Source organism: Ischnura elegans, chromosome 3 (genome assembly GCF_921293095.1).
Source record: "Ischnura elegans chromosome 3, ioIscEleg1.1, whole genome shotgun sequence".
NCBI lineage: Eukaryota > Metazoa > Arthropoda > Insecta > Odonata > Coenagrionidae > Ischnura > Ischnura elegans.
This window is the reverse complement of record NC_060248.1, coordinates 58,346,391-58,365,444: the sequence shown is the minus strand read 5'-3', so window position 1 is coordinate 58,365,444 and position 19,054 is coordinate 58,346,391. Positions and strand designations below refer to the sequence as shown.

The window sequence follows — 19,054 nt, the reverse complement described above, 5'->3', positions numbered from 1 at the left end:
AAATTTATAGTTTATTATATGAAAATGTACGATTTTTTGATGCGTGCGAATTCACATCAAATTACCAGTTTAGTTCACCCGCACGAAAGGCACCAAAGCACCGCCCGAATTTTATTTCTGCCTACGTGTCATGGAAATAAAACCGAAGCAACAGTTTTCGTAGTCTCAAAGATAGGAAAAAAATGTTCACCCTTAGGTCCTGCCTAGTGTGTTTGCGCCGTTTTCGAAATAGCGGCTTCGATCCTCAGTGTAATCTAAGACTGATTTCTAAAATCATGTTTAATCATGATCATTGATTTGAGTTAGGATTAAGGCTTATAAGGCGCCTTAACCCTAACTCAAATTAATGATGGGCAGTGGTGTAGCCAGGAATTTCGTTTAGGGGGAGTCCAAAACTAGGGGGGGGGGGGGGAAATTTTTGAAAACTAACAATAAGTAGAGGGTTTTAAACTAATATTAACACTTTTCATAATCGAAAGAACTTCATTTGTTGAAGAAATATTTTGTAAACTCATGATTTTTTCAATATTTCGTTATCTTTTACCAAGGAAAATAATTGTGTTTTTATATTTCGGGGGGGGGGGGCGAACCCCCCCCCCCAACCCCGACTACGCCACTGGTGGTGGATATGGGGTTGACCTCACATGATGCAATATCAGGCTGAGTCGTCCGCAGAGAGAAACCACTGGTCCAAATCCTCATGTTTAACTGTATCAAGCTCTTTGATGTTAAGAGGACGAATCGCTTCCGTTAAATCGGCCTTTTTATTGGCGCAGTACAGGGTTTAAAAAACATCATCATCTTCATAATTTCAGGGCATATAGAGTAGACCCTTGGAAACACTTCGTTGTACATAGAGTATGAAATTATTGTCAGCATTTTCTCCGAGGTAAAATTTTAATTAGAGATAAGGGTAAATACCAACTAGGGAGCGTGGTAGCCTAATTAGTAAAGCGCTAGGTTGCTGATAGAGGGGTTCCGAGTTCAAATCCTGGGTGAACCATTCAGACATCCGTAATCAAAACCCTTGAAGTGCAAGGTGACCGAGGGAAATGAACTGGTTTCTCTACCTTGAATGTGTGAAATTCATGCATCTGCGGCTTAGTCCGGGATCAGCTCTACCCTCACCTATCCAAACCTACCTTCCGATTTTATTACTGGTTGAGTAACGGGTAAATAGTGACAGCGAATTACATACTCTATATACCTAGAAATATTCTGGACTATAGCCTATGTTTTAAAGGAGTGTAACGTGACGAGTGTTGTGTGGGGGACATTTCAAGCGCAACACTCCGTCCGTCGGACGGGACGTTTAGCCGTGGTCCCCTTTGCGCCTTCCGTTTAGAGCAGACTATTGCCGACGTCGGGTTTCCCTCCACCCTTCCTTACCCAACCTTCCTTCATTGAGCAAATGACCTCAGCTGTCGGTCGCCTTCACCAAATACCATGCGACACGAAAAATGACATTATGCAGCCGGAATAGTAAACATGATGTTTCCGCTTAACGTCACGTGTCCTATAACCTATCAGCTGTTCGACGCAGAAATATCCAAGGTCGTGACGACTACCTGGTTGTGCTTCGAAACGAGCTCGATTATTAAAAAAATCCTTTTATCTTCGGGTCCGTCGCGTAATGAGCTAATTCCCGCGTCCATTCGGCCGTGAAAAGCGGACCTTAATGAATGACAGCGCTCTTCATTTTGGCTCTCGAAAAATCGTGTGCCAAAAATTCGCACTCCATTGAAGCCTATAGTGCGTTTCGCGGCCTCCGGTCAAAGTTCACCGCAGCGATCGCCTCTCCCTCCCTTCTCCCGAAGAGGTTCTGGGTCAAGGACGCTGGCCGCCGCGAGCTGAAGATTCAATTTTGCTCAGGGCAGGCAATACATGCACACGCCGCCCCCGCGAATTGATGCATGGAATGCCGGAGTGGAGGTTGAAATCCCTATATAGCGGAGGAGGCTCGTCATTTCATGGGCTATTGCCATCCCGGTAATCGAGCCATTCCCATCCCGGGGATATATTTTCAATCCGACTTCAAAGGGTCTGCGAAGCGAACAAAACAGCCGAGATCACGCGTTGGCGTCGCAATTATGCCCCTTGAGGTTTGCGATACACGTGAGGGTAGTCCTTAAAAAAAAAAACACTATCAGCTGAATGACCATCAATGAATGTTTGTTTTGATCAAAGTGAGGTTGATAAAACCCTATGTACGTCACTTGAACGCGAATAGTGACGTTCATGGATTATTATTAACCCATTATAACCCATTGTTGCTTCTAAGCAACATCGAAAATGTATACATTTTCAGCTCTATTTAGGAAAAATATCTTAACAACGTGCTATTTTGTGGTGTAAATTTTAATGAAGAAATATTTATCTGCCATGATGATTATGATTGCGTGCAAAATTTTCAAGTTTTCAAAAATGAGAAATATTGAAATTTGATTTCTCCCAGAAGCAGCTCTGGGTTAGAAAGGGTTGAAGGTATTCCTCCATTCAGCCATAGAAAACGATTCCTGGTACCTAAATAAACCAGATATATTCAATTCGATTATAATAACTATTATCAATTTAAGGGTGGATGGCGATATTTGGTGGAACTGTGTAACAGGAAACATAATCACAGATATTTTATTTTCAATATTTTTTTTAATGATCTGATCCACGTTTGAGAATGATACAGTGTAGTGGACATGTCTTTAAGTATGGCATAATGTATAGTTTCGAAACCTCGGTCAGACATTTAAAAAATTGTGGAACATGCTATCGCGTTGTACCCCGAGAGAGGAGCAAACGCCCAGGTGGTTTGCGATGCTCGAGAGGGTTATCCTAAAAAAAAATGAGGTGCGCCAATAAGCTCTCGATCTTTTTAAATAAAAATTACAACTTTATTGTGAAAAAATGTTATAATCAAAGTATTTTCCATCCCTAGGTAGCTATCGATGGATTAGATATAGGATTCGATATTATCGATTCGTATCAATGGATTATAACAATAATGGATCAAAATAATGGTTCTATGAGTTTCTCCTGCGGTTTTTGTTTTTTTAAATGTTTTTTAAAAGGGGATAGCACTCAAGTACAAAAACCGTAAAACATCGTGCTTTTGAAATAGTGAATTTGGCGCCTTATGTTATAACCTTATGAAACCATAATTTTAAAGCGTCGGATGAGAAATAAGTTTAGCCTAAAGTAACTGATGGTATGTTGATTTTTAAACATTTACATCCATCTTAAAACCAAGCTCACGACTCGACTCAACGGATCAAAAGTAACGGATCATTTCGCAAATCATCCCAACAGCCTCTCATCCCCAACTTGAACTTCCGTTTTACTATTCACAATGAGGCCCTTTTTGCCTTACTCGACGCGTTATTCGAGGTATTATATAGTGTAGGTAATCTAGACCTCAAATTTCGTGTGATTTCGTGCTATTTTATGTGCACGAGGTTTCGTTGACAGAATTTTACTATCTTTCTAAATTGTATAGCCGCATTTTGATACTTAGAAGTGCCTTGAAGAAAAAAATCTTCTAAGTATAGCCATTGCTAGCTAGGGAAAAATATGTTACGCCAGTAACCACTATTTGAAAAATTTTATTACTGTATTAATAACAAATTCAAGGGATAAGTATCCTAATTAAGGAATGCCGATCATATAACTAAGTAATTAAATGAAATGTTGCAAGAATTTTATTCCCGAAGTCACTTAATAATACAAAATACTGGTATTTGAACAATCTTGGCCAAAAATTAGGTGCCTCCATGAGAAGAACTCTCGTTTTAAAGTCACCAACTCAAATATTTCCGTAGGAGTACTGTATGAAACAGAAGAAAATTCCTAAGCTAAAGAAAGCGATAACAAAAAATCCAGGAAAAATCAAACGTATCAAATATTTATTGCAAAATTTCATCTGTTGCAATGTAGGATACCAAATATTTTTGTAGCCTCACTAATTATTTGTTTAGGAGAATAATACGCTAGAGAAGTAAGTAACAGGGTGAATGAGAGGAATAATCACGCCCTAGTGCTGCGTATTTCACGTTTCATTCCCTTATTGGGTGCGCTGAAATGGAAGAGCTAGTCAAAGATTTTACTCTCAGCCTTTCATCCGGACAAATCTCCTTGGGGACCGATCAACAACTCATCAGTAATGCGAACCATCGTCTCCGTCCGCTTAAGTCAAGAGTGTCATCTTTGAAACCTTCCGATCCGTCAAAAAAAAACGTTCCCTCTCCTGTCCTTCCTGACCTAGCGATGACGGCATGATCGATCTCACGATTGCTCTCCGACTCGGAAAAATCTGTCCCTTCAATCGTCCCGACCCTAGAGGATATCCTATGCCCTTCTTCTAGAAACAAAACGCGGGGACTATCGTGTCCTCTCATCTGCACTCAATCCATCCATCTCCTCCCCAAAGGGACACGTCAGGGGTCTGATTGCCGCTCCATAATCTTCCTCAAGTCCACTTTCGGAGTTCCTCCCTCATTACCCTTCGCAAACAACTCCTTGATCTTACCCTCCCGTGCAAAGACGTCTTGCCCATCAAGACTTGTTCCTCCCCCTTTCTTTTGAGTATCAAGTTTCCTTCCTTTTTTTCCGAGTCGTTCTTTCCCATCAGTAATCTTGCGTAGTGTCCCTCATCCCATTACCGTGCAACCTGAACGCATTAGCGAACAAACTCAATATCGAGGTTTCTTCTGCAAATCTTTTTTTTTGTGAGGATCTATTTCAAGATGGAGAAAAAGTGAAGAACCCCTTCTCACATTCTAATTTTTCAAGTGCATTGATGTTGCCACAAGTTAACGAAGTGAGAGAATGAAATATTCTAGCGATCTTTATTGAATTCTTTGATTCGAAATTCGATCGAATCCTTTGATTTACAGTTTCGAGCATGCAGTAGTCGTGCGGCTTCTTAAAAATAGCGTTTGGAAATTAAAAAAAAGTTTCTTGACTAGATTAAGATACATGAGGAGTGAAGCATTAATTTTGAAATGTAGTGATGAAAAGAAAGTTAAAGGAAAATAAGGATAGTGGTTTGCGAATTAGGTTGGTACTCGGGTTCGAATTGGATTAAAGAAAAAGGATTCAGATCGTTAATGTTGACGAGCTATTATTAAAAAATCGGAGAAATTATCATCGAATAATTGTAGATAATTATAATAGATAATAATCGAATAATTATAGATAATAATAATTGTAGATAGCCAATAAATTTTATTGACGAAAGTTTAATTCTATTACGTAACTTAATTTTCATGTCAAGTTTAGAATTCGATGATTGGTTTGACGCAGCTCCTTATTCCTCTCTCCTATCAGCTAACCTTTTCATAATTAATTATTTATTCTCTTTTAAATCCTTTACAATCTGTCCTATGTAACTCACGTGAGGTCTTGTTTTGTCCTTCTCCGCGTCCACTTGTCCCTCATATATTGTCCTCATTAAGCCATCCAGTCTCATGATGTGGCTAGTTAATATGTCCAGTCTTCTTCTCAGATAGTTATTTCAGAAGACTTTTATTTTCTCCCATTCGTCTTAGTACTTGTTTATTACTCCCTCGGTCGACCTATTGCATCTTCATCATTCCTCGATAGCCACAAATGTCGAGTTCGACTTCCACTCACAACTCTATGGACATCATAGAGGGGTAGCCAGGAATTTCATTGGGGGGTTTCTTAAGTCAGGGTGGGAAATGTTTTAAAGACAGGGTACTAATTACAGGATTTTGAACTAATTTTAACACTTTTCATAATCGAAAAAATTTCATTTGTCAAGTAAATCTTTTGTAAATTCATGATTTTCAATATTTTGTTTTCACTTATGAAGGAAATAAATTTTGTTCTTATATTTCGGGGGGGAGGTCCGGACCCCAAGGACCTCCCCCCTGGCTACGCCACTGCTATAGACTGCAGCGGCTCCCCGCGTAATTCCTGTTGACCTATGGAACCTCTTTATTCGCTCTAAGCAGTTTCTAAAGGCCGTTTTACACGGAATTGCGGAGATTAGAACTGCATTACTTTCTAAAATGGCGCGGAATTTCGCGAATGCATGAACGAAATTAGAATAGGGGCTATTTTGCCATCTCACGTCCACGCATTCTCGCATGTGTTCTAGCAATTCACCGCTTTACACGACGCAATTTTGACTGGGCCTTCGTACACACGTCAGATTGTGCAAGTAGGTGCCCCGTGTAAAACGGCCTCAAGGAACCATTGATGGCATCTTCGAATATCGAGCTTTTAAGGTCCAGCTAGTAACTGGATTAACATAAGTCGCACGGTCTGAGAGCAAAGCCGTGGCAATGATTTAAAAAAAGAAGAAGTCGGCGCACCGCCTCCATTGGCATTAAAGAGCGTCGTATATCGTCGAGCCTCATTAAGCAGAACGCACGGATGTAATTGGACTGTGTGCCTCGTGTCAGCCCTTACATTTCCCAACCCCAACCATCTCACGCGGCGCGCGGATTCACTCAAGCCACGCATCGACCCCAGGAGACAGGTTTCTCGTCGACCACGTGAGTCAAAACTAACGAGGAATACCATCTTTACTCCAATTATGAGAAAAAGAAACGTTAATCGTTTGATAATTATGAAAAAAATCCACCTTTCGCTAATGAATGGGCCTTGTTTGATGATCGCTGCGTTTATCTGAAGAGAATGGGTTTGGACTTTGATAGCGTCACCCGGACCATGGCAATTCAATTGGAACGTGTATGTTCGGATAAGGTACTCCTTTCCCCCCTAGAATGCCATGTTACATGAAACGGGTTGAGAAAAATTGTGCTTTAAACGGCTTCGAATTTGAAGTGCACCATTTGGTCCGTGGTCATTATGCCTCAGTTTAATGAAACAAGTCGGCATAAAGCTATTTTGAAAATCCATAAAAACAGTTTTTCATTCTTAAAATATTTCGTAATAGACGCGAAGGAAATCTGGGCAAAAAGTTTTATCGTCTTCACACATCAGGCCACCCAAATGTTAAGAATCACACGCAAGGGATGCAAGATTTCTCCTCAAACGCCAGAGCGAATGAATGGCTGCTTGAGCTTGAAATTAACGTTTATCAGATGCTGCAAAAGTGGCTCTTCGTGAGCACTCGGCCATCCCAATCGCTCACTTCCGTAACACGGGATTCGGAAGTCGACTTCCGGCGCATAAATGAGAGGTGGGGGGCTTTTTTTTACATTCGTGCGTGGGACGGAATGGGCTCTGAAGATATTTCAGCCGCCCACTATTTAATTAATCAACGCAGGAAGGAAGAGAGTTTTTTTACGACTGTCCATCCGGCCACCTCCGAATGATGGCGAATGGTCTTAATTTGGTCGGCCAAAATTAAGCGGGCGTTCCAATTCGGGCGTGGTGCGCGCGGGGGCGAACGAACACTGAACACGGCAGACTTAGCCGTGATTCGGGTATCGGCGACTATGCCTCCATTCCTTCCATACGGCTTCGACGATTCCGCAAGGAGCGTAATTTTTCCTTGCATTAATTGAGGCAGGGTCTTTTTTTAACCCCTTTCTTACCCAGAGATTCTTCTGGGAGAAATTAAATTTAAAGACTTCTCATTTTTAAGATGCGAAAATTTTCTACACAAACGTAATTATTGTGGCAGCCACATATTTCGCCTTTTAACTTTAAAGCCCAAAAGAACGCGTGGTTTAAATCTTTCCGGAACAGAGGTGAAAATGCATACATTTTTAATGTTGATGATTAGCAAAATTGGGTTATAACGGGTTATTGTCGATTGTGATAGAGTTCGAAAAATGAATACTAACTATTCTTATCGAAATTAGTAGAAAAAATTTCCGTTTCTCCTTCTGTCGCCTTTGGCTTAGCGTGTGATACTTGACGTTTAGGTGACCTGATGTCTGAAGGCAATGAAAGTTAATGGTTCATACTTCTTTGGAGCCTATTATGAAGATTTTAAAAATGAACTACTATTTTTTCTGATTTTTCCAATAGAAGGATGTAAAAGAGAAGAAAAAACGTAAGTGTAAAAGTAATATATGATTGATGGGAAAATTGAGTGGAGAGCTGCGTCAAACCAATCTTAGGATTGGTACGAAGGCTTTCGCGGTGCGCTGGTAATGTATGCTGCATTTTCCGGGTTTCAACGCGTCGTCGTGGTGGTTTGGAGACAACCCGATATTTTCCAAGGATCCCGAGAATCCAGATATTTTCCGAGGATCATCAGAGAGGCGATTGAAATGTATAAATATCCTCACAATTTCAATCGAGAGGATAGCTACCAACTTCACAGTCATGAGCACTTCGACCTGAAGACGCCTGCTGGAATGCAGGAGAAACTGTTGTCTCCAAACAACCACGACGCGGTGAAACCCGAAAACTGCAGCACACAATCTTAGAATTTTATTATTACATATACACATTGCTGCAAGTAGACTATTGCCTTGTGGCAGCATTAGATGTATACACATGAATAACAAGTTCTAATACAAAGTTTAGAAACAGAAAAGACACCCATGACAAAAAATAATACATTCATACTAGCTAAAATTTAACATTTTCCCAATAAACCAATTTCAAACAATCCATTAAATACATTAATTCTAATATAATACAACTAACAAATGAATATTGACCCAATTAACCCTATTTCACACTCTCCCTTTTAAACCACTATGTGATTAACAAATAAGTGAAGAATTGTTGACGAGTGAGGATGATGAATTACTCCTATTTAATTCGAGCTGTTGTTAACAAGGATTTACTCCTGTCTACCATTATAAGTCACTGAATACAATAAAAAGAAGGATGACTGTTGGCACTCACTGGTCATCGTAGACGAATCCGTAGTCGACCGTGTTGACGTAGAGAAGGAAGGCGAAGAGGGCACACGCGATCTTGATCCAGAGGGCCGGATCCTCCGCTGCCCTCGGCCCCCCCTTGGACCCCGTCTTGTGACGGGACGGCGAGGGCCGCCCTTGGCGGGACGCCCCATTCTGCGCGGAGCCCTTGGCCAGGGTCGCAGGTCGAAGTCGAGACGCTCCCGTAGTAGAGTCTGCTCCTCTGCCGCCGCGCTCCGCTTCTCCTGGCGAAATAAATAAGGAAGTTGTTTGTTCCCGGCGATACTTTGTGGAATTTGCTGAAAATTTTGAATGGATAACTTAAACTTCGTTTTTCAACATCAACGTGGGAACGGTTAACGTCTACGTCGGAATGGTTAACGTCAGCGTTGGAACAGGAGATAACGTTATGATAAAGTTATGACGAAAAAAAGACAATGATAATTAACGTCAACGTCTGAGCAGAAGAAACGTTATGATATAGTTATGACGAAACAAAGATGCGGTCAATAACGAAAAAATATAGCGAATGCAAAGAAGATAACTTTATGACGTTTACCGTCGCAGCTATGGTCGTGATTTGATAGTAAATTATGTGGAAACAAGTTTAAGTTAATCTTTTCGATGAAAAATTAAGGATATAGGTCCGATAAAAGAGGCGAAGATTCTCTTAAAATTCAAATGCCGTTTATTTCAGAGTATTTTTTGTAATGTGCTCACTCCAAATTTTGCTGTTCATTTGTTTCAAGATCTGCAGGTCACTACATGGAGTACATACTCGTGTGTCCTTTGTTGTTCAGAAAATAAATGTCTACCGCCAGATGTTAAATTGTCGGAATGAGAAATTTTTATGCCTTACATCGAAAAAATATCACAGAATTACTTTTTATAGTTAAAAATCGGAAATTTGCTAGTATTTTTATTCTAATTCCAAGGAATTACTTTTCAACGAACGGCAAAACAAATAGGCTTCATATATTTTATTTTCTAGATACTCTTGGGTCTATTATTATCCAAATTTTATTTTTTACCTCCCTCAATACCGGAATTACTACTGAATTCCCTTATTCCGAAGGGAATATTAATTTGATCGCGGGATGACTTTCGGAATTTATGAAATACATGAAAAATAGACAAGACAAGCCATCCAAAGTATCCACTTTAGTCAGCATTAAAAACGTCTGCCTTCAACAACATCATTTGTTGAGTATGATCATCACTCATAAGTTTAATTGTATCACTCATACTATGCACGAGTAAATGGGGATTCATGACCTTGAGTTTTTTTAATATCCATACAGCATTCTGAAGTAATATCCTGTCGCTGTAGATTGTGAAAATTAGCGGAGAAAGTGGCTTTTAGTAGAAAATCCACATGAATAAAAATATCCTCAACGTTAAAAAAATTAATCCTTTAAAATTTTTTCCTACGCCCTTTTTATATTCATAATAATTAAAGTTGGAATGTCTCATAAGTATGTTGTTCATTCTAGAGCATGGAGTAATTATATCATTCATTGAAAGGTTATCTTAAGTATTTTTTTTGGATTTCCAATTCAAAACCCCTTATTAAGTCTTTGTCATCTGGTTCATTTGACAAGGTATTTATTTTTATTCCATACAATTGCAGATGGTTCGTGATCGTGGTAATCATAGCCATTGTGAAGAAATCTCCTCACGTGTTATCTGCTCTGAAGCACAAAATCGAGAGTTCCCGCCATTTAATTTCACGCGTGAACCTCAGCTACCAACCGTGACTTTTGGTGAAGAACTCTTGTTAGAAAGTTTGAAAATGAGTTCATTACGTCGCAGAAAATTTTCTCGGGTTTTCCACCGTTTGATGTTTTCCATGTCTCCCGACGTTTTTGGCTGCTGTTCATCCTCAGGGAATCTACCGAATGAAGATCCCCCGAGGATGAACAGCAAGTCGCTGCTCGAAACGTCGGGAGACATGGTAAGCATCAACCGGTGGAAAACCCGAGAAACTTTTCTGCTCCTGATACACCGGGAAACCTAAGATCATACAGTTAATTATGCCTATGGAATCTCATAGTTAAATTTTATTTGTAAATACTACGGAATTCCAGCTATGATATTAGCGTAGCTTCCTATTGAGTCTTTTTCAACCATGTTCTGTATTGGAAATGCATTCAACTAATCCGTCTCAATTATTGGGGCACGAGTATAGTAAACAAATAAAAGAGACTGTGAATAAATTGCATGTACTTATGCTGAAAGTTATTTTTAATACCATCCAAAACTTTTTTATTCATTTTTAATTGATTTGCTTGGTGCGTCCATTTACTGGAGAGTTGCAGTGACTGAGTGCCACTGTAACGTCTGTTCTAAACATAAAAAGTTTTTAAGTGCATCTAAGGGCTCTTTAAGTTCTTCTCATCAACTCATGCGCTAACTTTATAATGATGGGGCCCAGTAGTAAACATCGATATACAGCAAATCATTCGAGGTAAAAAGTAATGTTTGTTTTGACATTCCTTGCTTTATTGAAATTGATCCAACTACTCGTGTCTTTTATTTTCGCTGATTACTCTTCAGGGAAGTAGAGGGAGAATTTGATTAATGAATCAACAATCCGGAGATTGATTTGACACTTCGCTCTCCTGTCAGCTAACCTTTTCATAACTGTGTAATTCTTCCCTTTCATGTCCTCAATGACCTTTTCTTTGTAACTTAACCTGGGCATTCCATCGCTTTCCCTTCCATCCACTTGTCCTTACACGAGTGTCTTCATCCGGCCTTGTTGCCTCATTATGTTGTCGATGAAGTTGTCCCATTTTCTTCTCAGGGTTTTCAGAATGCTTTTCTATTTCCCCACTTTTCTGCGGACCGTCTCCATACTAACTTGGTCGATCTATATAATCTTGATGGGAGTTTATGGAATTAATAATAGTGATCATGGGCGTAACCGGAGGGGTGCAGGAGGGGTAGCTTCCCGCCCTAAAAGCAAAAATCGCAAAATTCTTTAAAGAAAATCAGAACTGTATTGAAACGAAAGTTTTCAAAAACGTTTCTTTAAAACCACGAAAAATAATATAAGCATAAGACATGCACCTAAAATAAAAATAATTGTTACCAACAAAACAAATACTTTTAAACAAAACAAATAAAGTGCTGTTATAATATTCGTAAATTGTTGATTTCATTCACCTTTTCAATGCGAAAATGTTACAGCTTAAACGAGCATGACTTGCTCCCCCTCTATCCGTAGTTTTGATACTGACGTCTTTTGCTTTTGCAATCCCTGTATTCCGATTGTTGTTCTCCAAGAGTCACTCAAACATTCAGGAGTGATTTTCGTTGGAAAAAAATGTCAGGTTTGACCGAACCGTCACTCGGGTTAAGCTCTTATTTGTAATTTCGTATCACCAACCATTTGCATAGGCTGGGACGGCCAATTTCCTCTCAGAGAAATTTTAATATTAATGTGTTCAACGCTTTAAGCGGTGGAAAAAACCAAATACTTCATGTTGTCTGCTTTATTTTTAATAAGTATTCACCGAATTCTTCCCAAATTGATCCTTACCCAGAAATATTTTATATGAGATCAATTCCAATACATATTACCAGGCCCCGATTTAGACGAAAGAAGTCCTAGATTAAGCCACTTATTAAGAGGCCCTTTTACCTCCTATTTTTAAGGTTATAAAGTACGTGCGGGATAGATAAATATGCTAATGTAACATGTGATTGGTATTAACCATAGAGATTTCATAGCAATCATTGAGCCTATGTACTGTACTTTGATGTAATGTAGTATACACAAACAAACATAAAGCACAATGAGGTAAACGCGCTGATCTCAACCAATACTTTTTCATGTTTGTTTATTTGTGGTATACATTGTATTTCTCCTTGTTTTCGGTTCAGTATTTTAGTTTTCACTGTTTTTAGAATATTTTAATTTTAATTTTGCTTGCAATTTGAACAGTTTCCTCTTGATCTAGAGGCACTAGGCTGAAGCCTAGTTAGCTTATAGGAAAATCCGGACCTACATTCGGTCCGGATTACTCGGCCATGCTTTTAATGATAGTTTATTTAGTTCATTTTTATGTCTAATAAATGGTACCATATCCTTGACGAACTTTTTTTACCCGGTACACATCATTCATAGCTGTGGAACAAAACCTTATGTTTTTGGATTTTTATTTTTAAAAAGGACGTAACTTCTTTTTAGTGGATTGCTCGGAGGCCAACCTAGTGATGAAATGCTTCAGCCCTTGTTTCATGAGGTAAATAAAAGTAGGTTTGCCTTGCAGCCATATTCTTCCGAAATGAACGCCATCTGCCAATTAAAGGCTACGTTTCATTTATCAGCTGTACTTGTCTTTAAGGAGCAATGGTCGTTTCTTTTATCACCGCACGCGAGTGTTCGTTTCCTTTACTACCGAAGAGCCGGCTCTTTCGGACGACAGTGCACTCATTCCCCCTATGGACGTCCATTGCCTTTAAGACGCCTCTTAAATGAGTGACTGCCACACTTATTAACTAAGGTTAAGGCGACCTATTTCAGCGAGTTTACATCATCATTTTTTCGGGGATTCACGGTCACGAAAGTTCCGACTGCCAATGAGTTTTTTTTTTTAGGTTTTTCTCGAAATTTACAAAAGACAAGGCCGCATCCAGAAACAAAGTCGTGGAGGGAGGTTCACTTGGAGTGGGGGACGTGTGGGTATGGCGCAGGGCCGGAACAAGGAGTTATATCAGGGGGGGGGGCAAAGATCAGTTTACTGTAATTTTCAGTAGAAACCATTTCCTTAGGAATAAGAGGGTTAAGATGCTTCAGGCACATTTGGTGATCAGTTTTCCAGCCGATATTCCCACTAATCCACCGTTAGGATTAATGTGTTGAATAAATTATCAAACAGTAGCATTGTAATACTGTGATTATATGCGGAATTAAGCTTGAGGTTCATTAGCTCACTATGGCTTAGAATACTCGTGATATTTTACTGAACTTTAATCAGGTGGATTATTACGAATATTGGTTGGAAAACCGATGTACACATCAAAGGCTAAGTTCCAGCAACATGCATCTCAAAATTTGGCCGGTGTGAGTTAGTACTACTATTGCTGTTAATAAAAAATAAAATTCAAGCAAAAAAAAAAACAAAAAAGCAACTCTTTTTTTTCGCAAATCTATGCTTATTTTTCAGTTTTATGTAGTTTTGGTTTTTAATTTCAATTAAAATTACATACATTTAAAAAAATTAATCGTTTTTTTGCTTTCCTGAAAAGTTGCTATTTTTAACATACGTGTTGTTAGAACTTGGCCATTGATATGTGCCTGAGCGCTACCCCCATCCCCACCACTGAAATGTACTTCCTCCGTAAGTTATTTGTTGTGATGGGTTATTTGAAATTACACATCGCATGTATGCTATAAGAAGTTTTATTTATGAGAAACACTTGTTAAGAACACTTATATTAATGCATTTAACTATTACGAAACAAAATGAAATCAAACAATATTGAATGTGGTATTATAATTTTGAAAAAAATTTACTTTTTTAAATAAACTTTTCAAAAATTTTCACCCCCTAAAATCTGCCGCCCGGGGATCGTGCCCCCCCTGCTTTGCCGTAGTTCTAGGCCTGGTTGCGCTTTGGGATACAGTTCGAAGGGTCACGGGTTATCTTTGCCAATCCAAACCAACCTTCGAGTCGAATCACCTGATTTGTGCACTTGTAGAGTACTATGGTATTCAATAGTTTGTAGACACCCATAAGCCACACTTTACCAATAAGGTTGGGTCAGTGAAAATTTGGAAGGTTGGCTCATGAGGTAGCCTGCTTCCTGGCCTGTGCGCCACCAAGAGCTGATGAGGACGGACGCGGGGGCGATCGGACTAGCGAGACAGGAGTCAAACTATAGCCGAAAAAGCCAAAGTGGATGGAATGCCCCTCACGTTCACGCACCTGAGTGTTTTCTATCGGGCTCCTTGGCGAGGTTTTTCTTCTCTTTAGATAGGTACGTATTTGGACTCACCGTTTATGTATTACGAAGATGGACAACTTAAGGCTGGATGGCGATACTTGGTGGAACTCGGTGACAGGAAACATTATAAAAGATACACTGTTGTATGCTTCACAGAAGTTAACTTAACCGACCCAGGTTTCGACATTACACTATGTCATTTTCAAACCTTTGAAAATGACTGATGTAGTGGTCAATATTTGCTCATTAAGGACCTTGAAAAGTAAGATTTTGGTTAGTTTTGATTTATTCCTCTCGTAATGTTTTTTGGGCCCCTGAATCCAAATCTGAAGTTAGCAAACAAAATTTGGTGACGCTATATTGCAAAAAATGGCAAAAATGATGGTATCTACATTGTATTTATTTTTCAGTTTATTCATTTCATCTACAAAAATTTCTATCCCTCATTCGCCTTATCTTTCATTATGGATAAGCTCCATCATATTAGCCTATAGTGCCTACATTATATATTTATTTTTCAGTTTATGTATTTGCTTGCACATTTTTACTCTCTAAGCATATTTATGTAATCGATTTATTGTGAATCCGCAATAAATGAAAATAATTCGATAACAGTAGTCTTTTTCTTATATAGGTGACACCTTAACTGTCCTTTGGAATGCTCTTTGACATTGGTTTTGGAATCCCGTTATTCTGAGAATTCAAGAATATGCATAAAGAACTGCTCACGCATATTTAATGCATCGTATCCAACACGTAACTTGGATGGTTTTACTCTGTCGTTACTGTAGTATAATATTGAAAATAGAATACTCTGTAATATAATAATTTTAATAACTGTTTCGATAATGAACCTTAAGGCGGAATGCCATTTCGTTGAAATTCGTTCATTAACAGATTGTAGGGCAGTTGTTTTTTCCCTCTCTTGAGAGTGAAGAATTACTTATAGTAATAGCTTAAAAATTTTCCGGGGAATTTCTAATTCCGGGGAATATTTGGGTTAAGTAATATATAGAGCAAGTCTCCAGCACATTTTTAATTATTGAATTGAATTCAGTCAGATAATTCATATCAATATAATATTGAGAATTGTAGTGGAGAGATTATTATCTCCGTGAGGATTAATGTGTTGAATAAATTACCAGAAAGTAGAATTGTAATGCTATGATTATCAGCTAAATTAAGGTTGAGGCAGGCATGACTTGAATTTCCGGACTTGGTGATCCATTCATACTTCTTTTACATGCTCATGGAAGGTGGAAATCATGAAGCTATTAGCTTAAACCGCGAGAAAAGCTCGAGTTTAAAAGTGCCGTGAGATAAAGATTACCTGCACTCATGTTGAAGGGGGCGAGAGTCTACGACTTTTGCGAACACGATTAAATATATTTTTATTTTATCTGGCTGCTTGGATTGCTGGAGATCGAACTCAAGTCGTCATTAATCGGTAAACAAGGTGTAATTACTGTAACAATCCTCTCAGGACCAGTGGGATTTGAAAACTTGAAGTTAAGTCTATCCCTTGCATAAATAAGTGCAGTAAGCGTTTTGCAAGGTCATGAAAGTTAAATTACTTTCATCGCGGCTGCTAACGTGATATGGCTGCTAACGTGCATACATTTTCCACTTGTGTTAATTTCGATCGGGAATTATTTTTCCCTGACACACGAGAATTTTTCTTCCGAATACGATCGAGGAATATCATTTATTTCGATTCGATCGAACCGGTTTTTATGTTTTATCCCTCCACTACAGTTCTCAATATTATATTGATATGAATTATCAGACTTAATTCAAATCATCGAACTTGAATGTAAGTTTGGCAACAAGGTTTCACTGTCTAGGTTAGTGATTGATAAGCTTTGGTAATACGTGGATAATTTTCCTTTTTTCCTATCCATAATCGCGCTGCGATTTTCTAATTTAAACACCTGAGAAATTGAAGTATACATCGGATTACGTGCGATAATTTGTTGTCCATATCGCGTGAAATTTGCCTGGAGATTAATCAATTAGCAACATACCGTGGATGTTTCCAAAAATACTGATTGGATTATTTGCCTCCTTCGATATTAAAAACCACACTTAGGTATAAATTGAGTCCACAAGGTTCAAATTATTGAAAGGCTTTAATTTGGAAAATAACTTTTTTTTTCCTGCTGTTTCAACCGACGCGACTTCGGAGTCTTTATTATCTATAGCAAGTATTTTGCCTTCATTTTCCCCATTAATTTGCTAAAAATTCCGGGAGCAGTAAATTAAAGAGCCCCTCTTATCTCGAATTTCAACATAGTTTTCATGTTCTATTGCACATTTTTTTACCTGAATTATTTTTACTGCGAATTTCTCGCTCTGGTCAGTAATTAGTACCTGCATTTTCGTAAATATGCGTGGAAGAGGGCTATGCTGTAAGGGCCAAATAAAATATCAGCGGTAATTCAATTAAAATATAGCGTAAAAAGCCCACATTTTTGCTCGATCATGAGTTAAGGAGGAAAAGACGCAATTTTTTACATCGGATAAATCAGCTCGTGATTGAAAGAAAAAATAAATGATTAGGGTAAGTTTGACGGAGAATAATTTCTCCGTTAATCAGGTTGAAATAGGCTCCTGCGTAATTTCTTTTGCGATGAATTGTTATTTTTCCTGATACGCATCTAACTCCAGCAAGAGGAATGTACGATTAAATCATCAATTAGCAACGGTTATGCTTCTAATAATCCTTAGGCTTTGCATAAAGGCATATGCGATCTGACTTTACGGACATGATATCGGAGCTGATTACTAGTCGCCTAGCTACCAGGATCGATTTTTGAATTCAAATGTTACTCTGGCATCAAAGAGTGAATATTTACGAATAAGCGTTTAGGAAAAATTTTCAAATTCTCTCCTCCGATTTACAGAATCAGAGGAAAGAATTTCGAATTCTAAAATAAAACAACCTTGAATATCTTTGATTTACAAATAAACGAATAATATGTAGAAATGCTTCTCCGTATTCCAACTGTATGACAAGCCTCACGGCTGCCAGGAGTATTCAACTTTTCAGTATTCATTTATTCTGTGGCGTAACTAGGAATGTGCTTTGGGGGTTATGTAGGGGTCTAGTGGGCGACTCCAACCCCTGAGGCAATGGAAAATTGTTTGAAAACCGAACATGCCTGGAAATAGATTTTACACCATTTTTGCCCTTAAATTTTGGGTTTCACTCATAATTCTGCGGGAAATCATCACAGCAGGGAAAATATTAGTATACTGTAAAATTTTCTGAGGATTTGGGCGGGGACCTATTCCCATATCCCCCCCATAGTTACGCTACTGCATTTATTCATCAATAACCAACCATCAAATCTTAATTTTCCTCCCCAAGCAACTTTTTCCGGCAATTATACTTCTTTAAATGAATGGCCCGCAGTTCCATTGATTTAACTAGTAAAGGAATAAAGTTAGTTGACAATTTGTGTAGGAAGCACAAATTGTTAAGAGATATACATTTTTTTAAGCATCTAGCAATAAGCTCGGAACAAACGTGAGCATCAAAATGTTCGTTTTATTGTATTGATAACAAGAGCTAAGATTAGAGGGCAAATATTAATATATTTTCGTCACTGGTTGTTCTTTTCTTAGAGGAGGGTGAGCAGAGAGTTGTGCTAGATATTTTAGTACCTGTCGGATTTGTGTTTAAACTGGCATGACTATATGTAACGTGTATCACTTTTTCGAAGTTTTCAAATTACAAAATAAGTTTCACTAAATAGCAAAATCATAGCATGCATGCTCAATAATTTATTTTTGTTTCAGAAAATAATGCCAAGTTTCGTGCATGTTAATATTAATAATATACAAAAATAACTTGCATTAATGATATTTATATGTGCAAAACATTCATTAATTAGCAATCACCCCCCCCCAAATCATATTGTCTATTTAGAGTCAACATTATTAATCGCTCTTTTTTTCGCTAACCTCTGGTCTACAGTACGTTGATTAATTTCCAAATTTGAGATGTAATTCCCTTTCGTGATATTCCTGTGATTCTAATTATTCCTGGGATTCATTAATACTCAATATTCGGTTCAGTTGAATGCAAGGGAAAGGAAAGTGCGACGGCAATTCTCAGCGATTACACCGTCGGGGTGACGTTCCTTTCGGGGCGAATCACATTTTCCATCGTCACGTGAGGAAATTGCATCATCCACTAATTGCATCATGTGATTATCTATTTTGATACTAAATTATGCCCGGCTGGCGTAATATTACCTCCGAAATTGCATTTTGCCTTGAATTGCGAG

At 38.5% G+C, this 19,054-nt stretch overlaps 1 protein-coding gene across 1 annotated transcript in view; it reads right to left on the bottom strand.

The window, feature by feature from the left end:
• Positions 1–19,054, bottom strand: part of LOC124155855 (protein O-mannosyl-transferase TMTC2-like) — a 70,790-nt gene that overhangs the window by 24,338 nt on the left and 27,398 nt on the right. The window contains exon 2 of the mRNA XM_046530007.1: positions 8,794–9,052. Within this exon, the coding sequence (XP_046385963.1) occupies positions 8,794–9,052 (259 nt within the window). The remainder of the gene's footprint in view (positions 1–8,793; positions 9,053–19,054) is intronic.